Source organism: Struthio camelus, chromosome 1, assembly GCF_040807025.1.
Source record: "Struthio camelus isolate bStrCam1 chromosome 1, bStrCam1.hap1, whole genome shotgun sequence".
In the NCBI taxonomy this organism is placed as follows: domain Eukaryota; kingdom Metazoa; phylum Chordata; class Aves; order Struthioniformes; family Struthionidae; genus Struthio; species Struthio camelus.
In genome coordinates, this window is record NC_090942.1 from 191,626,520 (window position 1) to 191,648,755 (window position 22,236).

The 22,236-nt window shown below is 35.9% G+C and overlaps 1 protein-coding gene across 8 annotated transcripts in view; it reads left to right on the forward strand.

Annotated features, from left to right (window-relative positions):
- Positions 1–22,236, forward strand: part of LRCH1 (leucine rich repeats and calponin homology domain containing 1) — a 142,085-nt gene that overhangs the window by 97,616 nt on the left and 22,233 nt on the right. For 5 of the 8 annotated variants that reach the window (XR_011138613.1, XM_068929808.1, XM_068929809.1 and 2 more), the window contains 4 exons: positions 424–471; positions 1,760–1,832; positions 16,120–16,229; positions 20,777–20,914. Coding sequence is in view for 5 of the 8 variants with exons in the window: in XM_068929808.1 (XP_068785909.1) it covers positions 424–471; positions 1,760–1,832; positions 16,120–16,229; positions 20,777–20,914 (369 nt within the window). In the remaining 3 variants the exon portion in view is untranslated. Of the gene's footprint in view, positions 1–423; positions 472–1,759; positions 1,833–7,820; positions 7,929–16,119; positions 16,230–20,776; positions 20,915–22,236 lie in introns of all 8 variants that reach the window. The other 3 variants (XR_011138611.1, XM_068929807.1, XR_011138612.1) reach the window with 2 other exon arrangements.

The following is a 22,236-nucleotide window of genomic DNA, read 5'->3' on the forward strand; positions in this document are numbered from 1 at the left end:
ATTATAAAATGAATTGCTTACAGAGTACTTCCCTTTTAAAATCTCTATTAATGTGTAAAACTACTGGTGATTGTTTAATTATGACCTCTGTGAAACAAAATTAGATGTTACATTTGAACCAAGTAATATTAAAATATTGTGCACTTGTGAATCAGCATTGAAACTAAGAAGTTAAAGGCAATGTGTGCAAATTTCTGGTATCTTCAGTTCATCTAGCAATAAAAATATATGTTTTTCAGGATTTTTTTTTGGCTAAAGATCAACCTAATCTGGAAAAATGCTTTAAAGGTGGAAAGTATTAAATATTATATGTTTTTATGTATCTTGAGGAAAAGACCCTGTGATGATATATGATACATACCCATGCTGAACCAGTCTTTTTTTCCCCCCTCCCCTCTGCCCTCGCTTCCCCCAAACATACAGAATGATGTAATTGTGTGGAATACAAGTGGGCAAAGCTCTCACGATGAGGTAAGATACTAGTGTCATTCTTTTGTCTATTATTTGTAGATCATCAGTTGACATGGTATTTTTTTTTAACTTACTGCACGAATATTTAATATACTGAAGTGAACCAAGTGGTTGAATAGCACAGAAAACATGACTGAGCTGATAAGTGATGACAGTTTGTTTCATTTGGCCTATTTGTTTCATTCTCATCTTCATTAAGGATTTAAGTATAAAAATGTAATTTCTGATATACTGCTTATTTATGTACTTTCATATAAAAGATATAATTTTTTTACACTTTGCTCATTTTGCCACAATTCTTTTGACTTTTTCCTTGTTCCACAAGAATTTTCACTGATCTCAGTGGGATTTGTTTTTGCACAGTTAAGTGTTGTATCCTTCAGTTTTCAGAGAAGAACCCATTTTTTTGATCCTGTTGCTTGCACGGTGTGGATACTTTGTTTTCTTTATTTTCTGTGCAGAAACAGGGTTTGTTCCTCTTCAAAGCACTATATACCAGCATCTGGCAAATTCACGAGCTACCATATAAGTGGAGGGGGAGGACCGTTTTCCTCCTATTGCAGCTTCGAGTTGCTCTCTTCTTCCTTATATGCAGAGGGCCCTCGTTACCTTCCATCAGCCTTGGTGATGGGGCTGTATAGCTCCTGGCTCCATGAGCACTCACTTTTTAAATAGGATTCCCGTTAAGGAGTTTGGTTGTAGGACTTTTCCAGAGTTACTGTTGGTGGTATGATTATACCTCACCTTCTCCTATATGCTATTGCTACTCCGTTCTTTGTGCTGCATCTGTTTAGTCTCGTTCAGGCTCGAGGAATATCCTACAATGAGGTGTATGATTAACTTCCTCCTTTCTGCCTTTTAGGCAGATATTCAGTGCTATAGGGAAAATAATTATGCAAAGCAGGAACGAATGCAGTATAAGAAACAAGCGAATCTAAGGAAAAACTAACCTTTGTTTTATTTTTGTAATTGTACTACTGCCACAGAAATGTATGCTGTATAATAACCAAGTGATGATGTGAGAACATTGAGGAATAATCAGACACAGTTACAGCTAGATCGAAAATCCTGCAGTCTCTGGTCAGAAACTTCTCTTTTCCTCAGAAGGAATGGGATGGAATAAGAAAGGGAGTGTAGGTACTACATATTTTGAGACTGTATTGTGACCAGATTGTAGCAGAATTTTTGTAGTATGCAGTACTGTTAACCTCTGCGTTTTATGCGGTCACTTGTGCCGAGATATTTTGGACATCGCTCTTACTCAGATTTATGTTTTTGAATTCCGCAGAACAAGGATAAAAGTCCGACAATGTCTCCTACTGCAAACAACACGATCCCTTTTGGCCTGAAGCCACGATCAGGTAACGTGGGAGAGAAATGTGACTGTTATGCTCGTAAACTTTCAGAACACTTCTCCTTTTTACCCCTCTTTATTTCATTCAGCAGAAATCAGTGAATTTCTGTGCACTTTTTTACATACGTTATTGATAGATGTGTGTATTTTCTTCCTTAAGAAGGCAGCGATAAAACATTTTTTGTACAACAGCATGAGGAAGACTAGAACTTTGTAAGGTTATAGATTCAACTTAATGAATTTGTAGCAACGGTAAATATTTGGCACATTTTATGTGGATCAGTTTTCATCCCTTACTAATAAATTATTTTATAAAGTTATGTGGATGTGTGCCTGTGTATGTATGTTTATGAATATGTATGTGCATATGTATGTATGTATATGTATGTGTATGACTATATATGTGTATAGGTATATATTAAAAAATGGTTTGACATGCTAATTGTAATAACCATATTCGCTTAACTGGTGTGTAGTGACGCAGTTTAGGTTTTTCTAAATAATTTCTGTGAATAATTAGACTTGTTTGGAAAGTGCTTAGGCATTGCTCTGAAAATGTATCAATGAGTCTTTCAGTAGTTATACTTGTTAGAAGGATTAAATTTTATAGGAAGATTAGATGTTCACTTCAGCCAGAAGCTGAGTTTAAGGAATTTGTAATGTCCTGAATTTGTATAACTCTCAATCTTGTACTTAACATGCAACAGTTCATTTAAAAAAAAAAAAAACAACTGTTAATGTATTTGAGAGCTTGAATGAACAGCTTTCTTTGAAAACAGGATCAGCTATAGGATTAAACTTAGTTTTTATCTTCTGTGTTCCTAGGTAGTCAATCTTGTTAAGTCATCTCACATCATCTCTAGAGAATAGCCTTAGGTTTTTCAATATATTTCAGCTTCCTAAGACTGCAGTTCTAGTTTCTGTCATTCACCACAAATGCTTTCAATCAAATGCTGGTTAAACCACTAGAACCTTGCAGTTTCCATCATAAAATATCTTGGCAATGATGGCAGCAGTTTCATATTTGAATGTATTTTAAGAAACTGTACCCATAGATTTGTTTAAAAAAAGTTTTAAAAAGTAAAGAAGAAGTTATTGAAACAACCTTGTTTCATGAACAGGGTGTTTTACCTTTCCCATAGAGTTATGATATACAAGCTAGGCAGGGTAAAAAAACCTTTAGATCCATTCAGTTGCATTTGTTAGTTTGTTAGGCCTTTAAACTCTGGCTCTATTCTTTTGTGTTCCTGATGCCTTAGATATGTTATTATTTCTTAATATAGATACAAAATATAGGTTAAATGATGAGCAAATGAGTCCTTTTGGGACTTGGCAAAAATCTTTTGTTTGCACTGAGTAGTATCGCGCAGGTGATGGTAACAGCAGGATAACATTGTCAGGAGAAAGACATGTAAAAGACAAATGAGCCCATGTTGTGCTGCTGCTTTAGCAGGATGTGGCCTGTGTTCTGTTGAACGCCCAGTGAGATCTGCTGCCAGGCACTGGATGCAGAGTTGTAAGAGAGGATGCAAAACTTTAACCTTCTTGTTCGGGTGTTAGTTGAATGTGTACTTCCTAATCTTGGTGTATCAGTGCACCTGTCCTGTACTTAATGACTACTTTTTTTTTAGAGGATTTCTAGAGGGATTTAGAGGATTTCAAGGGCTGCAGTTCCTTGCAACTTACCTTGCAGGTCAAATGATGGAAGAACCAGATGTGCAACTCCTCCAGTTCTTCCCCATGGACCCTAGCTGTGTGTAGCCTCATTAAATACCAGAGTCACTTGGATATAATCTGTTCTTTTTCTGCGCTGTACCGTTACAGAATCATATATTTTAACCACTTTGAGTATGCTAATTTTGATCCCAGCTGTGGGCTGTAGAAAAACTGAAATTACCAGTTTTCCATGTCTGAATTTATTTCCCTCTGCATATCAAAGACTACAGAATTACCAGCCTAGAGCTTTTATTGTAGAATCTTTCACCTCATCACATGCAGTTTCAGTCATGTTACCGTAGGTTTATGTCACGGTAAGACAGTAATGTGGCAATAGCCTCACTTGAAGTCCGATTCAACATAAAACAGCAGTATATTAGCTACGTAGCACAATGTGTCAAAATGAAACCTTGCAAAGGAGAAGTGGCACTAAAAATTGTTCACTCCCCCCATACTACTTTAAATGTAGTATTCAAATTTGTTTTGCTAAGACACAAGAATATGAAGCAGTATGTGACTGACAATACCAGGGTGTTCGTCAGTCTTGCAGATTTTTCCTATTATAGCTGGTTAGCTTGCTGTATCTCTCATTCCTTCACTATCTTCCTCTTAAAGCTTTCTGTGCTAGTCTTGTGCAAATTTGAACCGTTCTGTAGCTAAGTTTGTGCTTGTTAATTATATACTCTTTTATTGCTGTAGAGCTGATCTTGAGGTCCAGGAGTTCTGTGTTCCAGGAAAGTTTTTCAGCTCAGCGTGTAGTTTATTTTAATAGCTTTTTCATTTAAGTTCTGCATGGCCTTAGGGAATGAACTTTAAAACTCATTGAAAATGACATTTAGCTATTTAGTTCATTACAGTTTACATTTGAGTTACTTGCTCCTATAAATCTTTTGAACTTGAGTGCAAGATTGATTTTAAGTTATTCTAACTAAAATGTGCACAGCATGCTCTGCGGAGGGCATTATGTATATATGTGTATGTATATATAGACACACATGGCAAAATTTCAAGGAAAGTATATGCAAGCATACCTTTCTGAGATTGGAGAGTTTATTTTCATTATGTTTATTTTCATCCTTTTTAAATTAACAGTGCTTTCTATTTAATTTTTTCCCCACTGTTTCATAATGATTTATGTCTCGGGGAAAGGTAAAAGTAAACAGTTCTAGACTTCTGGTAATGATTCCTGTTTTTTGAAGTACACACACAAATCAAAGTGCTTCCAGAGGACAAACCACAGTTGCTCAAACTTACATACTGGTATGTGTTCAAGACTAAAGGTCCTTTTATTCTTTCTTATTAAAGCTAGGCAAAACATGGCAAAAATTCATATTTGATGACTGATTCGGTATCCAAAGAAAATGTTTTGAAAGGTAATGAATATGTGTGTTTGACCTTTTGACAGATTCTTTTCAAGGGTCAGATGTTACACAGAAGGTAGAAACAGGCTTTCTGATTTTTCAATTATTTCCTTCTGCCTTTTAAAATAATTTAGAACGTATGGGCTTTGCAAATTCACATTCATTTTGAAAATCCTAAAAAAATTATTGTTGAAAAGAAGCAAGAATTATGAATTTTCTTCCAACCATAGTTGTTCTGGGGAATGGTTTTGCTCTCTGAAGAGGAATCACCCAAAACACTTAATGGGTGTAAATTTCTTGCATTTGGTTCATGAATGGATTGTCATGTTCCAAGTGCTGCCCATTGTAGAAACTGAATGTTGCAAATTTTTTTGCCATAATATCTTTAAAGTGGCAGACCTGGAGGTTTGAATATCTGCTAATACCTCTTGCAGTGTTCAAGAATACTAATTTGTCTCTTGTTCTGTGCCATTTTGATACTATCCTCTTTCATAGTTTCTGTTGAACATAGTGGCAGCAACGCAGACAAACAAAGAAATAATGATTGTACCTTTAGAGGCTATAATAAGCACAGACAAAGCTGAAAATAACAAAGCAGAGTGTATGGGAAAGTAAAAAGTCGTTCCCTTATAGATCTATAATTTTACCTCTGAATCTAGTATCTTCCTTTTGGTAACTTGTAGAGGATTTGAAGCACAATGTTAACACCTGTGAACATGCTTAACTCGGTCTCTTTTAGGTCTGTTGGAATACATCATGATTATGAGAAGTGAACAGTATGTTTCGCTCTTTTGAGGGTTAGTCACTGTTTTCTAATCCCTGTATTTGACTGTATTTGATCTTTTTCCCCCAAGAAAACTAATTGGATTGTCTGTGTACTTTGGAAAAGTATGAGAATCCTAATTGCCAGCATAGTTAAAGACTGTTTGTCGTTTATTTGCCATAAATTTGTATTCGATTTCCCGTTCTTGATTTTGCTCAAGGTTTAAGTTTTGCTGACTCGCACATTCGGCTGACCTATTGTCCCAATAGCCAGAGGCAATGAAGTGGCTTTTGGAAAAGGCATGTCGTAAGAGAGAGAGCTTCTGAGAACAGCTGAGTGAGAAGAGAAGTTTAAGATGAAGCTTTATATGACATTGTCTGAATTATCATATTTCTAATACAGATTCCAGAATTGTGGGGAAGAAAGTTTGTGTTCCTATATGATGATTGATTGGGAATGGTGTAGATGGGGACTTTCTCTGCTTATTGAAACTTTACTTTGGCCTTTTTTCTGCTTTAATATAAAATAGTTTATACTGCTTTTTGATCTTAGTGTTAAATTGATTTAGGGTTACAATTTAGTGTTCAGAATGGAGGTTCTTTATAATCTCCAGCTTAATATGAGGAGTATGAGTGTTGCTTGTGTCTTGGATTACAGGAGATAAAACTTGGAAATATTTGTAGAAAATGGAGAAATGAGGGAAGGTCTCATTATTTTGGTGGCAGAAGTGGTGAGGAACAATGTGATCAGATACAGAAAAAATCATAAGGAAGTGGCATCGTTGTGAAGGGCAGGGACGGGGAGAGGTTTAAGTTCTGTGATGGAAAACAGGAAGCCAGTAGAAAGCTTTAAAGGGTTGGATGATGTGCTGAAGATAACAAGCAGGGAGATGATATTTTAAGGATGTCCCTGTCCAGTTCTGAAACACTGTAGAGCGGCGGTTTGGGGAAAACTCAAGAGAAAAGCCTTTCCGCAAACAAGGCAGGAGACAAAAGTGCAGAGCAGATGTGGTAAAAATGTCCATTGAGGGATCTGAGGAACAAATGAGAGGTGTTGCCGTGACAGTTGAAAAAAAGGCACAGTGAATGGAGAATAGGGACTGTGTTGCTGTACAAATTTAGGTCCATAGTCAGTTGATGGATAGTCATGAAATGTAAGCATGGTATGCTCTTATAGCCGCATCGCTGTCTAGTGAATAGCCTCTAGACTCTCTTGCAGCCTGTGTGGGCATGTCAAGTTTTGTATGTTCTAGGAAGCCCAGTTAGATCATTTCTGAGTGTACACTTGTTAGAGGGCTGTCTACAGAGCAGATTTGCCAAGGCTTGTGATGCAGCCTCAGGATCATCCTTTGGAGGCACTATATGTCTCTTCTTGTCCTTGGAAAGTCTGCAAAGGTTGCTGAGGAGCAGGATTTTCTTAGGGTGGTGGACGTGTTATAGGTTTGGACTTGCTGCTGGGGAAGTTGACAAGAAAGAAAAGTAGTGCAGTTATACTATTACGTTAATAAATCAAAAGGAAAACATTTGTAGTACATGCACTCATAGGCTGTATTTCAAATAAAAGGAGAATCCAAGGGATAATGTACTTGCTACTTATCGAAATTAGCTAGCAAGTTATAGTGTAGTAATACTTTCATGCGGACGTGTAGATCTTCATCTTCAGTTAAGGGAAAGGTGTTCTTATGACATAAAATTACAATATAACTAAATTCTTAGTCTCTGAAGTTTTTATTTTAATTACTGAAACTTCACATGACATTTTACCTATTGACTCACAGAATCAAGGTTTTCTTTAGGCGATAATGTAAAATCTATGGGTACTTTTTCTTAAAACTTGGTTGGAAATGGTTGTATGAAGTGCTATGGTTATGATAATCTTGTTGAGCTTAACAGCCTTAACTGCACATATAACGTATGACTTGCAAGTACTAACATTTAACTTTTCATTCTTTATTCTGCATCATCTTTCATTCTTTTCTTCAAAAAATATGCATTTTTGTATTAATCACCTTTGAATTGCATCTTCATCATTACCATACAATCCTAATGCCATATATGAAATGCTGCTGCCTTCTCCCTCTCCCCCCGCCCTGTTTTTTTTTTTTTTTCTTGGTCCTTATACTACCATGGCTGGACTGGCTATCACTGCCCTCCAGCAGACCCATCCCTCACTCTTCCTCCTATCTCCTTCAACACACTTACGCAGGCACAAACATGGGACAGCTATAGCTACAGTATCCCATCTGAAGGAGACAGTGACAATGGTAGGTGTTCTGTAAATGTTTACTTGATTTTATGTTTTGAGAAAAATGAATATACTGCAAATGCCCCATGTGGCTAAGGATGAAAGAGAGTACTCTTGAGGGAATGTTTAATAAAACCAAATGGCTCCGAGGATGTGTATTAATTTACTGTAGAATACGTAGAGTTACAAGTAAATGAGTGTCACTGTCTTCAACGCTGGCAAAACAACTTTTCCCATGATTTCTAATCCTAGAGCTACTTCCAGTATAGGTTTGTTTGTTTTACTTTTAAGGCTTCTAAAAGTCATACTCAAACATCAATTAACTTTGCTACTGTTTTTTCTGCTCAGGTTTTAGTCTGTTAATGCAGTTTTAATTTATGACTTTTTTGATAGATAGTAACTTTGTTAATTAAAATATCATGTTCCCATCTGCAGTTATTGATGCAGGTGTGTAATTAATTTAATTGCAAAAGGAATCCATGAAGTCAATGCTTCATGGGTTAGAAACAAAGCTGAAAGAATCAGATAAGCAAAAAGAGTGGTTTCTGTCCAACAGAAACTCTTAGTAATCTGTCAGACTTCCCTATGCGTAGTGAAGGCCAGATACGTTAGTGGACATGGCTACAGCCTCTTTGGTTTGGTTTGGTTTTTCTCCAAGGTGTTATTGACATAGTAGGTTGACTCTTGACATAAAATGCAAAAGCAAGAGAAAATTGGCCATGTTTGGGCTGTTAAGATTTTATGCTGCATTAATAGTTAAATGTCAGATAGAAGAAACAGCAACTAGACAATTAAACCATTTATAAATGTTTGATGTGTAGATGTACTCCTTTTTTTTTTTTTTTTTTTTAAGTAGAACTGCTGTTCTTCCAGTTGTGCCAAAATAGAACAGTGTGTAAGTGTTGGAGCTGTCAAAAGCTGGGATGAGTATAAATCATCAGATTGAAACCAAGAACACAAATCTTGAATAATAAATGCCTACATTTAGTTTAAAATGCCTACATCCTTATTTTGGTTCGTTGCTTGGCAGTACCTGCTGCTGTCACTGTACTCTTGGTTATAAAACCAGAAAAGACAGCATATATAAGAAACCTGCTCCGCGAAGGAAGTGGGTACACAATATAAGAAGTCTACAATACAAATAAGTTGGAAAATTGAATCTTACTGCCATACTGATACTGAGTTAACTTGATGTTTTACTCGTGAATGTTCTGATGGGGGAGAGAGAAAAGTAAAAAAGCTTCTAATAGCAGCATTTTGTTTGTAGTATGTCAAGATTAAAAAAAAAACAATATATAGTTTGATCTTCCTCCAAAACTAGTTTATTCCTGGCAAAAAGCGATCAGTATATTCCCTTTGTCTTTTTTTTTTCTTCATTTTGGCAAAGACGCATCTTCTCTGCCAGCACTCTCCTGTTCTTATTTTTTTGTATGTGGTAAAATCCAAAATACCACTGCTGATTTCGAGAACCCATTTATAGTGCCCTTGACAGCCTTTCAGATTTCTCATCAACCCCATCAAATTACACTTGCTGCCAGAGAGGAGTACTTAATGCTTTAATCTGACCTTGCATACTGTGGGACCACATTCAGGAATTTGCCATGTGTTCCTTGAGTCCCATGCAGCACAGATATCAGTAAAGACTGTAGCTAAAATACAGTGTGACTGATGAATTTTTAATGATTTAAAGAATTTCAGCAGCCTGGAACAGAACACTTCAGAGAATTTCTTTGGCCATTACAGGCTTGTATCAGTTGTATTTGAATTTATCAGTTCAATGCACTGAATGCTTGACATGATAGTATCTTTTTTTTTTTTTTTTAATTTAAACTTAGTGCAGTTTAATACTGTAGTATCTGACTTTTTTTGACAGTGGATAATATCTACCATTCACTGGCATTGATTTAAAAACAAAATGAATTCAGCATTGTAGAATTTTGAGAGATTTGAAATACAGGGGTGCTCATTCAGAATTGAACCTAATTTGAGATGTAGACTCAGAAGTTAGTAATCATCTTCCTTTTTATAAAAAAAATTCTTTGCCTCAAAAAAATAAAGCATGATCTTGCAGGCATTTATAATGCTGAAAGAAGGATGTTTATGTTGATCTTGTTGAGTATACTGGAACTTTAGAAGCAGATTACAAAACTACTATTTTTTCCAGTCATCTTTAAACCAAATATTCCCACTTGTCTGGCTTCTGAGACTGCAGAATAAAATTCTTTTTGAAGGGTGAGACAACTTTAGGTGGTATTCTTCAACATAACTGTTCAACAAACTGTGATTGAAGTTCCCTAAACAAATTTTCTTTACACTCTATGTCTATAGTTCAAATGGAAACAAGCGCAAAAATTAGAACAGTGAGGTTAAGTGCTATTTCTTCTATGCTTTGCTTTCACTTTCTTCACTTCTTAAATATTGCAAACTTGGTCTGAGTCTTGAAGATCAGGTATGGCAAGGCTTTCTGATTCTAATGCTTTCCGATGCAGCGAATTCTGTTCCCTTGTCCATACGTCACATGCTAAGATCTCAGGATTTGGAGCATTCTGCTTGTTTGTAAAGATGGCACTTTTCAACACATGAAATGGATAGGGGCTGACAGCGTTGCCAGATGCATCGCTTAGAGCGTCTGAACGCTCACCTTTGCTGGGATGGAATGACAAGCTGTGTATTGCTGAAGGCAAACAACCTTTCTCGCTTGCTCTCCCTCCCCCCCCCCCCTTTTTTTTTTAAATGAATGGTTGTTAGCAACAAGCAAAAGCCTGTGTTGTTGTTTTTAATTTGAATATAGCTTTGTAGTATAGGTGAGTCAGGCAAATTAGCTCTTTTAAGTTGTTTCCCCCCTCTTTCTGAAATGCCGATCAATTCACAAATAACTTTTCTGAGTTGATTTTCTTTTTGTTGCATAGAAATCCTAGATTCTTATTTTTCTCCAGACTGCTTTGCTTTTTCAAATAAGCAACAGTATTTGCCATCTGCTAACCTAATCCCTTAAACTACTCAGATCCTTTGCTCTTTCATTATGCCCACTACATTCAAGTCTGATGGAATATGCAGAATTTTGTGGTTGGAAATAAAATACAAACACTAAGCTGCTAAACCTTGTCTAAACAGTCTTAATTAAAATTTAAAAGTATGTTTTCCAGTCACCACCCCTCCTAGAGGTCACAGTTTTCTTCCATGCTAGTCTTTGAAGTGCTAGAAGGAAAAATGTGGAATGCTTTTGGAGTAATACGTAGGTAGGTAGAAAAGAGCCCACAGTTTATTCTGTGTTTTAGCAGGGGGTCTTTTCCCCCCTGTTTGTAATAGTAATTACAGTAATAATCTTAGAACCTCATGGATTGCTCACTAAAGTAAATGGGAAACACATGCATAAGGGGTAGAAATGGTATCTTGAAGTTGAACTAAAACATTCCCCCAGTTACAAACATTTGTTTTCAGGGTATATAGAAAGCCACTATGAAAGTCTTATAATTGCAGTACCATATTTGCAACATTCAAAATATGTTTTCATTATAGAGTTTCTCTTTTCTTATCCTACTAATGTACTTTTTTCAATGATCAAAACTTGAAAATACTGTAAATGATATAATTTTTAAAATTCACTAACAGATAATAGGGAATTACGTTAGTGAAGCTTTTGTTATAAGCAAGCTAAGGGGGCACAGTAGAGTGAAAATGATGCTGGAAAGCTCTTTTGCTGAATCAAGCTTTAATTTAACAAGATTATACCTTCCATTCATGTATTAAAATTCTAGTGTTGTTTTTTTGGTGGAGTTTAGTGTAAAAGAAAGCATTAAAGTTATTCATCATTAAGTTGTATATGTATTAAAGAATTCTGTCATGGCAGCCTGGCTTTGAATAGTGAGGTTTTTCCCTAAAAGGTTTAGGGTTTCTTGGTTTTGTTTGTTTTTTCCCTGCCTTGCAAGTTGCATAGCCAATTACATCTGCCATCTGCATGGTGGCAAAAAATATTCTGGTGTAATTTGATGGACTTTCACACTCATTTTCTACTCCCCCCCCACCCCCGGCAGCAGAGACCATAAGTCTCCGAATCTTAAATATAAAAATTCTGCGTGTTGTCCTCTTTAAATTCTAGTGGAACTACACCAGTTTCTACCAGTTGGCAATACAGCTTTAAGCTGAGTTATATTTTTAAATGAGTTCAGTAAACAGCTTGAATCTTGTTACTCTAGATTTGCCACTGTTTTACTTTTGTAAATAAAATGACAGCAGTATAGACTGGTTTGTGCAAATGCACTTGGAACAGGTAGATGTTTCATGTCATGTAGATCTTAAGCTAAATGCAAATATTAGTGTTTATTCCCTTAAACTTTTACAGCAAAAACCATCTTTTACCAATGTTTTAAAAAGCATTGTTGCCTTTTTTATTTAAAGTTTGCTATCTAATGGTATATCGGTACGAAAGTAAAAGAGACCAGAGACCCTTCTCTGCCACTGAGGTTAGTTGGCACAGCATGAGTCAAATCCATACCTAAACTCTCTTACTTTCCAAAACAGGATGGCTGCATTTAAGCTGCCTTTTGGGAATGTCCTTGGCTTGTGCTACTCCTCGAACTGTACTCAGACATTGTTTATAAGAGGTAGTTTGCGCAGACCAAAGCTGTGGCAGGGAGCATTGGCTTAACAGTACAGATGTTCCTGGGCTAGTGCTCTGATCCATGCACTGACCCTGTGCAGCTTGCAGGTGTAGCCTTTCATACAGAAATGGCACCCATCACTGTAGTATCCTAATACTTCATCATCTTTAATGTAATTATCCGGCAACAGCACTATGTAATAGGGGAGGCTAAATCCAGAGTTTCTGAGAGATTGTAAGGCTTGCAACAGACCGATTTCCCAAGACTAATATCCATACCACTGGGACATTTTATTTTTTCAAATTATTCTATATACTAAATTCAGTGTTACTCAAAATAAATTTGGACTGAATAAATCAATCAAAGTGAAATCTTACTATCAACTTGCTTCTTGACTTCATCTCTGCCTGTCATTAGTCCAACATTTTTTGTCAAATATTTGCAGATGCACGTTAAATCATTTAGTTGTCTATCTAATGGATAGTGTCAAGCTAAGTGTTTGGGATACTAAATTGCGGTTGAATTGCGGTTTAAATAATGTACCGAGGTGCATTATAATCAAGTACAAAAATTAAGATTTTCCATAAGGAAGTTTGTCCTTTTCTGCAATATGTAGAATATATACCATGTGTTACTAATTATTACCCATATAACTTGTAGAGATATGCATAAAATAATTTTTAAACTCATTAGAACAGGCATTATCTAATAACCGTAGTTGACCAGGCATGATTTCAGGAACTCTCTGAACTTTTCTGTACTACTATCTGGAAAAAGGAAAATTAGGCCTTCAGACGTGTGAGTGCATGCCTTGTGTGAGATATGGGCTCCCCTTGCTGGAAAACACGTGTAATGCAGAGAAACCGGTAATAGTCAGCACTACCAGAACTTCCTGTTTTAGAACGTTTTTCTGTAAATATAGGATGTAACTGAAACTTTTATAACTAATGCTTTTGATTGTTTGTAAATCAGTTTTCCTTTTTTAATTTAGAAACCTTTTATTGCAATTCCTTACTTCCTTGAGATTAACCTTCCTGTTCCCTCTTGGTGGAATATGTGTCTTACTCATGAATGGAATTGAATAAATGAAGTTGATACTTCCTTTGCACTAACAGATTTTTGCAGTCTGAAATCTGAATGATCTGTACTCACGACATTCGTAGGCAGTGACTTGACAGAGGTCTAAGCAAGGATAACTATGGCCAGGCTGAACGAAGGCCATAAATACTCCATGCTACTTGCCAAATTGAACATAAATGTGAAATAATGTTTTTTATAGAGAATTATGTGAAATGCTGCTGCTGCCAATGATGCTGCCGTGGGGTTAGTAACACCATTTAAATATAATATTACTCGATGGGTACATTTTTATCTAAATATTTTCTCTGTGAGAGAAAGCATAGCTAAATTATTGTAGTTTGTACAACGAACTGTTTCTGAAACGAAAATCTTTACTTAGAAATTGAAACTAGCGTTTTTAATAAATGTTATAAGAGATGTTTGTTTTACCCTTTATAAAATTAGGTGCAGTCTTCAGTAAACTGTTACAGAATTATTAAAGCAGAGGTATAAATTTAAATGCGGAACAACTCTGGAGTTTAATAGAAGTCTTGTGGTAAAAGTATCTACATTTACAAAAGTTGGGAGTTGCTTTTGTTTGCATTGTAGCTCTCTTAAATTATGTTCTTTAAGTATCATTTTAGATATTTCTGATTACACCATATTTAAGTGTTTTCATCAAAAAAGTGTATCAGTAAAGTGTAAAATAATCTATATCGAGGTAGTGCTTTTGAAAAGGCATAATTAAAATAAGGTTTATGGACTATTAGAGTTTATAACAATACTTACAGCCATTAGAGTGACAAGTTTTCTGTGTTTGGTTATGTGCATATATGCAAATCATTGTTACACATATGTCTCTGCAAAATATTATGAAGTACATGTGCAGTGATACACTGTGCTTTGGAAACAGTGTTCTGTACTAGACTTATATTTTCCCTTCTACAAAGGCAAAAATTAAGTAGCAAAACAACTGTGGACCTGTTGCATCTGAAGGCATGGCTTTGCTACTCTCATGTGCTTTGTGGGAGGTCACGCAGCATAATGAATGCTTTTATTCATCTCATGTGTGCCTATGAATAAAGTCTTCTCAATGGTGACGCTGGTGAAGCCATGTAGTTAGTCTGTCTGGAGAAGAGGACTGACCCGCAGTCATTGTTTGTAGTTCTGTCCTGCACGTTCTCTCCAGGAAACTCTCCCGCTATGTCCGTGCGGGGGTTGATGATGCTAGGGACTAAAGCATAAAACTTCCAAACACCAAAACTGTAACATTAAAAAAAAAAAAAAAAAGTCATTTACCAAATAAACTTAAATTCCTGAAATTATTAATTTCCTGAAATTGTTAATTTAATGGCAGCATAGCAAATTTCAATTCCTTATGGAAAGTTAAAGCTCTATATGTGTGGATCAAGTGGCAGAAGGAAGCAAGTTTGGTAACTCTGACCATAATTTATTCTGTTCTGTTGCCTCAGATAAAGATACGTCAGGAGCGTGTTGCCTTAAGCTCCTTCTGTAGTAAATATGGGAAAGATCACTTACTGCCTGCATGCTTTTCTGCCCTCTTCTGTCTTTCCCTTGGCTGGAGAAGTATCTTAGATTATTAACTTTGTTACTTAACCAACCTACCTATAATTAGATAAAATGCATTACGATTAGACTTGTCTGAGATTTCGGAGAAGTTCTCCTACAGAAGCCCTGCTTTTTTTTAAATTTCCCTGTGAGTCTTTGATGCCAGAGTTTACAGTTTTATATGTTGTCCCTTGACTGATTTTTGGGCTTCATTAACAGCTTTACTTTCTGTCAGAACATAGATGAAATTCCCTTCTGCTAAGGCTTTGATTTTTTTTTTTTTTTTTTTTTTGCATATTTTGAGGACTGATTTTTAAAATTCAGCTTATTACCCAGACCACAACCTAAAGAAAAATAACTGATATCCTGTAAGTTTTTAATGGTACTGTATTGACACCCCAGTGTACCTTTCTTACAGGTAGGGTAACTCATCATTTTTTATTCTCATAGTAGGTGCAATTGACAATTTCTACACTTCCAATTTTCTGGTTTGCTTATTAGAAAATCAAAGGCTGTTCTATCTCATTTCTTATCAAGTCAAATATTATCCTTTCTTTCTTTCGGAAATCTCAGCAAGGTGCAGTCATCCCAGACACTACTTTCTTCTTCTTGTTGGAGAGGACTCTACTTAAAAAGAGTAAGAGGTATTTCCTCCCATGTCGGATACAGTTTTCTGCAGATCAGAATCTCTATGAGACAATACTGGTGCTTAATCTTCTGACAAAACTTGCCTATTGTGATCAGGATCTGGTTGAAATATCACATATTTCACTCCATTGATAACATATGATGCAGTTCTGAGCAATAGCCAGAAAATATTTATTTATGACCACAGCCCAAGATTAGATTTTTCTGTCCTCCTGAGGAAGAAAAATTTTCTAACCATTTTTGCTGTAGTCAATGCCTGAGAATTTTGTTGAATTTGGAAATCAGTAAATCAGGGTGTTTATTCTTAAACTATGTCTTTTTTTAAAATCATAGTGTTCTTAAGACCACAGAGAAATTTGGAGTCAATAGACCCACAATTTACAATTCGAAGGAAAATGGAGCAGATGAGAGAAGAGAGAGAGCTTGTGGAACAGCTACGTGAGGTATGTGGATGTTGGTAGAATGTGGATTTATTTTGGTACATATTTTTTAATTTTTCTTTAGGAAAGTTGTCTAAGTGGGGAGAATATCAAATAGGAAAAATGAAGCAATATACTTCTGCAAATCACATTAGTAAGGCCGTCCCTGAAGCACTTTAGCCAAGTCAGATATCTGTACTTCAGAAAGTGTGTTGTAAAAATGGTGAAGCACACTGAGAAAGTGTTACCTGAACGACATACAGCTAAACAGCAAGTCTTCTGTTGGGAGAATTGGTGTTGACGTCTATTTAATTTCATCAGAATGGATGCGTTGGTGGCTTGAGAGGTAGAGAGATCTAGAAACTGTTCTCTGCATCTGGAGAAGTCTTGAATCTAGCTAGTAAACCTGTTAGAAGCAGAAGTTGAACAACTTCAGATAAAATCAGACACTTCTGTATAAGTAGACAGTAGCTGAAGTGCGATGAATACTTCATCACTTGAAGATCTGAACATACAGAAATACTGTCTCATGTATGTAGAAGCTAGGGCTTGATGCAAAAATTGCTATGTGTGGTTCTGTAGGAGCTATGTTACACAGCTAATACTTAGGTAGCCCTGTTTATTTGACACCTGCTCGTATCAAAACGAAGATGGTAACCTTTACAGCAAGGAGTGTCGTGAGCCTGAACCTGTTGAGATTTCCCATTGTGCGGTGAAGAAAGGTTGAGGTAGCAACACTGCTAAATACAGTACAAGTCCTGAAAGTGTAGTAGGTGACTTTGATATCACAGCTGAATTACAGGATCGCTTGTTCTTAGATCACTAGCTTGATGGAATGACTAATTGCAAAATTATTTATCTTTAAATAATATATCTGATATTATTTATTTTTAAAAGAAGAGGGTTTACCTTTTTTTTTTCCTCCTTAGCAAGTAATATTTAAAAGTGGTTCTGTTTATTGTAGATCTGTGAAGACTTTTAGTTCATTCTTTTATCTTGAACCCTTGCTTGTTTAATACCTGGATTAACCTTACTTTGTTTTGTTAATTTTGTGCACAGAACAGATCTTGCTGAAGTTTCAGAGTGATTGATTGAATATAGTATTTTACCAATTACAAGCTCAGATGATGCCAAAAAGATACAGTGTAGGAATTAGATGAGGAGACTCGCTGGTGATGGAAAAGAAGAGGGAAAGAGCAATAATAAACTGTTGTAGAGTGTGCAGTAGCATGATTCTTATAATTGTAATCTAGTCAGCAGTATCAATGCCACTTTTTACATTTCTTTTAAGAGTTATAACAAGTACATAGCAAGTCCCCAATTGTTCCTAAAAATAATATCCTAGGGATTTACCCCTTGCATGTTAGTATAGTTAATCCTCTCAGTGAAAAGCAGAACAAGATTATTCACAATGTCAAGCGTGATCGTGCAGACGTAATATAGATCTCCCTTCACTTTGTTAATATTAGATGTTACTGGTAATACTGAATTAATGTTTTTGACCTTGAACGATGTGCACTATCCTCCTTTCCCACCCTTACTCTGAAATTCTGTGTCCTGAAATGAAAGTTTTATCATCTCTTGTTGAGAAGTTTGACCATAGTCAAAGCATAGTGACAGAAGCGAAGAGATCAGGCTTATCTGGGAGAATAAAAGGAGACTTTTTGAATGAATAAAGTTTACTCTTGTATATTCGGTCTTTCAGCAAAAGAAGTAAACTCCAAACCATGAAATTGTGCTGTACGAAATAGCCCAGAAATAGGGCATATGTCAGTAAGTCATAAAGTTAATTATTATTATTGAATAGTTATATCTATTAATATCTTCTGCTTTTGAATCGTTTTACGGTATGTTAGAATTTCACAAGACTCCACAGGCACTGGGAACTGCAGCCTTAGCAGAATTGGGCATTAGGCAAGGAGGAAAAACTATTGGAATATTCAGGTTCCTAATCAAGCATTTAGACTTCTTGATAACCTTTTGTTCACTGCTTCAACTGAGCCTTATATTATGAGAACTTTGAGGTTTCTTCCTATCGTTCCCCTCTTTTTATTAGAATAGTTTGTTTGTTTGTTTTACAGAAATTGTTCCACTTCGGAAAACTTTCTGTTTCAAATACATATCTTTATATTTCTTCCACTTGAACAATTTGGTTTTGTATACATCTGCAATTGCTTTAAACTGTTGTCATCTCAACAGTGATTCACTGTGTGCTCTCAGGCAATAGGGTCCCACAAGAAATATTGGTTTGTTCTGTTGCTCTAAGGATAAACGTTCAGGAGTTTTGACATGTTAAGTAGAACAAATTGTCTGCTACTGTCGTATGGGTGATTTGAAAGAGTAATTTTTCAATGGTGACAAAACTGAAATGGGATGGGTGCGTTTATTGGAGTTGTCAGTTTTAATTGATTCTAGTCTCAAATTATGAGTTCAGTTCAACAGAAAGAGTTATAGACGCAAGCTGTGCTTATCAAAAAAGTGTGCCTTGATATACATTGAATAGTCTCCCAACATGCAAATTAATGATTTAAAAGAAGGAATTTTTAAAAATTAATTTATATTAATCTGTTTATAACAGATTAACCCTATGGTTTTGAGACTTACTTCCAAATGTGTAACTTTCTATACATATCCCGTATACAAAAAAAGTTCCTTAATTTATGAAGTAATCCACAAATACTGTGTATATATGTGTGTGTGTGTGTGTATTTAAGTAGCATTGGTGGGAGAAGGTAACTTACTGGTGTCACAGATAACACCAGTTTCAGGTAAGCGGTTGATATGCTGCAGGTTAGGGCTATTGAAAGAGTCTTGACAGTCTGGACAAATAGATGGACCGAAACCTCATGAAGTTCAGTAGCATGTACAGAGACCTACAACTGTGACCAAATAAGGTATGCAGGCAAACAGGTTGAGCCCTGACAAGCTAGCCAGCAGCTCTGTAGGAGAGGACCTGATGGTCCTGGTAGACACTAAGTTCAACATGAGTCAACAGTGTGTCCTTGCAGTGTGAAGGCCAACTGTTTATGGGGCTGCATTTGTAAGAGTGTAACTGCCAGATAAAAGGAAGTGACTATTCTTCTCTGTTGAGCGCTCTGAGACCATTCCCATGAGTACTTGAGTACTATGTTCAATTTTGATCTTCCCAGTAAAAAATAAATAAATAAATAAAAGGGAAATATATTGAGACACTGGAGGGAGTTCAGTGGGGAGCTTCTTAATGGACTACAACACAGGTCATATGAGGAGGTGGCTAGGAGACCTGGCTTTGTTGAGCTTGGAGGAAAGAGCGCTGAAGGGATCCAATGGCTGTCTTCAGTTCCCTAAGTCTCAAAGAAAATAAAGCTAGGGTTTTTTTTTTCCAAAGGTGCTCGGTGAAAGAGTGAGGAGTGGTAGACAAAAGCTGCAGGAAATTTCAAGCAGATGAAAGGAAAAAACTCTGCAAAGAGGGTGCTGAAACACTAGACAAGGTTGCCCAGGGGTGTTGTGGAATCCCCTTCCTTGGAGATACCCAGAAGTTAACTGAACAAGGCTCTGATATACCTTCAAATTTGTCCTTGCCTGTGGGGAGAAGGAGGGGCTAGACCAGAGATCTTCACCAGAGGGCTTCAGAGAACCATTCCAACCTACCTTGTCCCGTGATTCTAAAGAGAATAATCTATTTCTTATCTGTCTAAAACAGCCAGGGTAGTTTGAGGTAATGTGGTAACAAAGAGTAATGATATTAAAGAACCTCTACCAGGAATAAGAAATACCTACTTTAAGATAACAAAAGTAACTGTCTCTGAGAGTTAATTTGAGAGTTTTCTCTTAACTGCTGTGTTAGGGCGTTTTCAAAACTGGGGCCCAGTTTAGGAAGCTCATCATATGTAACAATCTTACTGTAGTTTTTTGTTTGCTGGAAAATTCTTAAATATTTTCAAAGTCCTTTATTTTGCAATATCAAAATATTATTTTCTTAATTAGATTTTATTTTGATTAACAGATAGTATTTGGTTACTTGTTAAATCTGAATGCTCTGCCTTGTCTTCCCTGTTCTTCTGATCCCTCTTATGCTTCCTAATTAGTTTTTAGACTGCTAGGGAGCAATTTCTGTTTATTCTGTGGTTGTAGAGTGATGAGCACAATAGAGTTCTGATTCAAAGTGCTGCTGAAGATAAAGGAAATCTTGAGATAGATTAGTAGCAGATTTGGAAGAATGGTGAAAGGAAGGAGCCACGTGTAGTGCGGTGGCTACTTGCCACTACTACTTACATATATATGGCTACTCGCATGTATATGTGTTTTTTTTTAATATGTATGTGTAAAAATACATGCATGTTATGACAGCAACATTTCAAGTGATGAGTTCTTTTAAATAAGTTAATTCAGTGACCAACATGGGATGGGGTGTTTATGTGGTTTTTTTTGAACTTTTAAAGAATTATTTATATGAAAACAAGTGGCTTTCTTGGTAAACCAAAACTGGACATATGCCTAACAGCCTGTAAGAAGGTGGGGTTATATTTACTGTTTTTTATTTATCTTCATTTGTTCCTGTATAAAACTGTATACGTATTCTTCATTTGCAGAACATAGAAACAAGACTAAAGATTTGTTTGCCTGAAGACTTGGGGTCTGCTCTGATGGATGGTGTAGTTCTTTGCCATTTAGTAAATCACGTTCGTCCTCGTTCTGTAGGAAGTATTCATGTACCATCACCAGCAGTAGTAAGTTGAATGTTTTGGGGAGTTGATTTTAAAAAAATTAGAGTTTTGTTGCCAAATTATATTTGGTTATATAGAACAGGTTGCTGTTCAGTGAATGTTCTTGGTTGGTAGGGATGACTCTTAATTAGTACATATTCAAATGTTCATAGCAAAAGTAAAAAATAAATCTAGAACTGAAGAAAATTGTGCTGCCTCTCTGCTACTGCAGCAGATTATTTTCATAATGGCCTTTTCGTTTGACACAGTATGAAATTCTGTGGTTACAAGATTTTATTCTAGGAGACCTTTTAAAAAAAATTAGTCCCTTGTTTGTTGATTAAAAGATACAAGATTAACAGTGTATGGCTTTGCAATCCCACTTATTAGGATATTCTTCTTCTCTTATATGTAGAAATGATTCCTTTTTACTGCAGACAGAATAGAAGGGAAATATGTGCCATAGTGATGTAATATCGGCTCATCACACCTAAGGACCATAAGGATTTCTTGAAACTTAATTTTCTGTGTATTTTCTCTATGTTTATAGATGTTTTTTTCGTTTTTGCCTAATCAGGACTTTGTTCCAGATTTCTAATGTCAGTTTGGTTCTAAGAGGTTTGGTTTCAAAGAGGTCTGCTGTTTTTGATTTTTTTCTTTTTTTTTTAATGTACATTTTGCAAATATCTGTCAGCTACAACATGAAGTTCAGTTGCGAGACCAGCGTGTGGATTTCAGAGATAATCTGTGAGAGCTTCCAAGAAGAAAGAGGTTAAGAAAAAGACATTTCAGGAGATGATTTAGAGGAGGATTTTTGTTGTTGCTTGGTTTTAAATGACTTCTGTTCTATCTTTGGTAAAAATATGACATTGCCAAAATATGCGAACTTGAATTTCTGGGGGAAAAACTTAGGTTTTGTTGCTGAATTTAAGACAAAAAAAATCTTGTGGCATTATCTTCTATAACAAACAGCAAACATTGTTAAATCCATTTTCATTTTGTTTCGCCTTTATATTGCTGATGTTCCTGTACTTGAAACGATCTTCAAATGACCTTAGTCTGGGAAATTAGTTCTTTAAAGTCCATGCACTATTATGAGTTCTTAGTTTAAATGGGTATTCAAGAATCACCATTATTCCACACCTTGCATTGAACAAGTAAAATAGCGAGTCTGTTTTTAGTCACTTGGTACTTCTGCGAGAATTTGGTAGGTAGTCCTGAGTGAGACATATTACAGAAGTCTTTGAAACTTTAGAGTAGCAGAAACTTACTTCTGCAGAGACAATAGAATTGTTTAAAGTTGTTATATATTTTTGAATATATTATATATCATAGCATTTTTATAC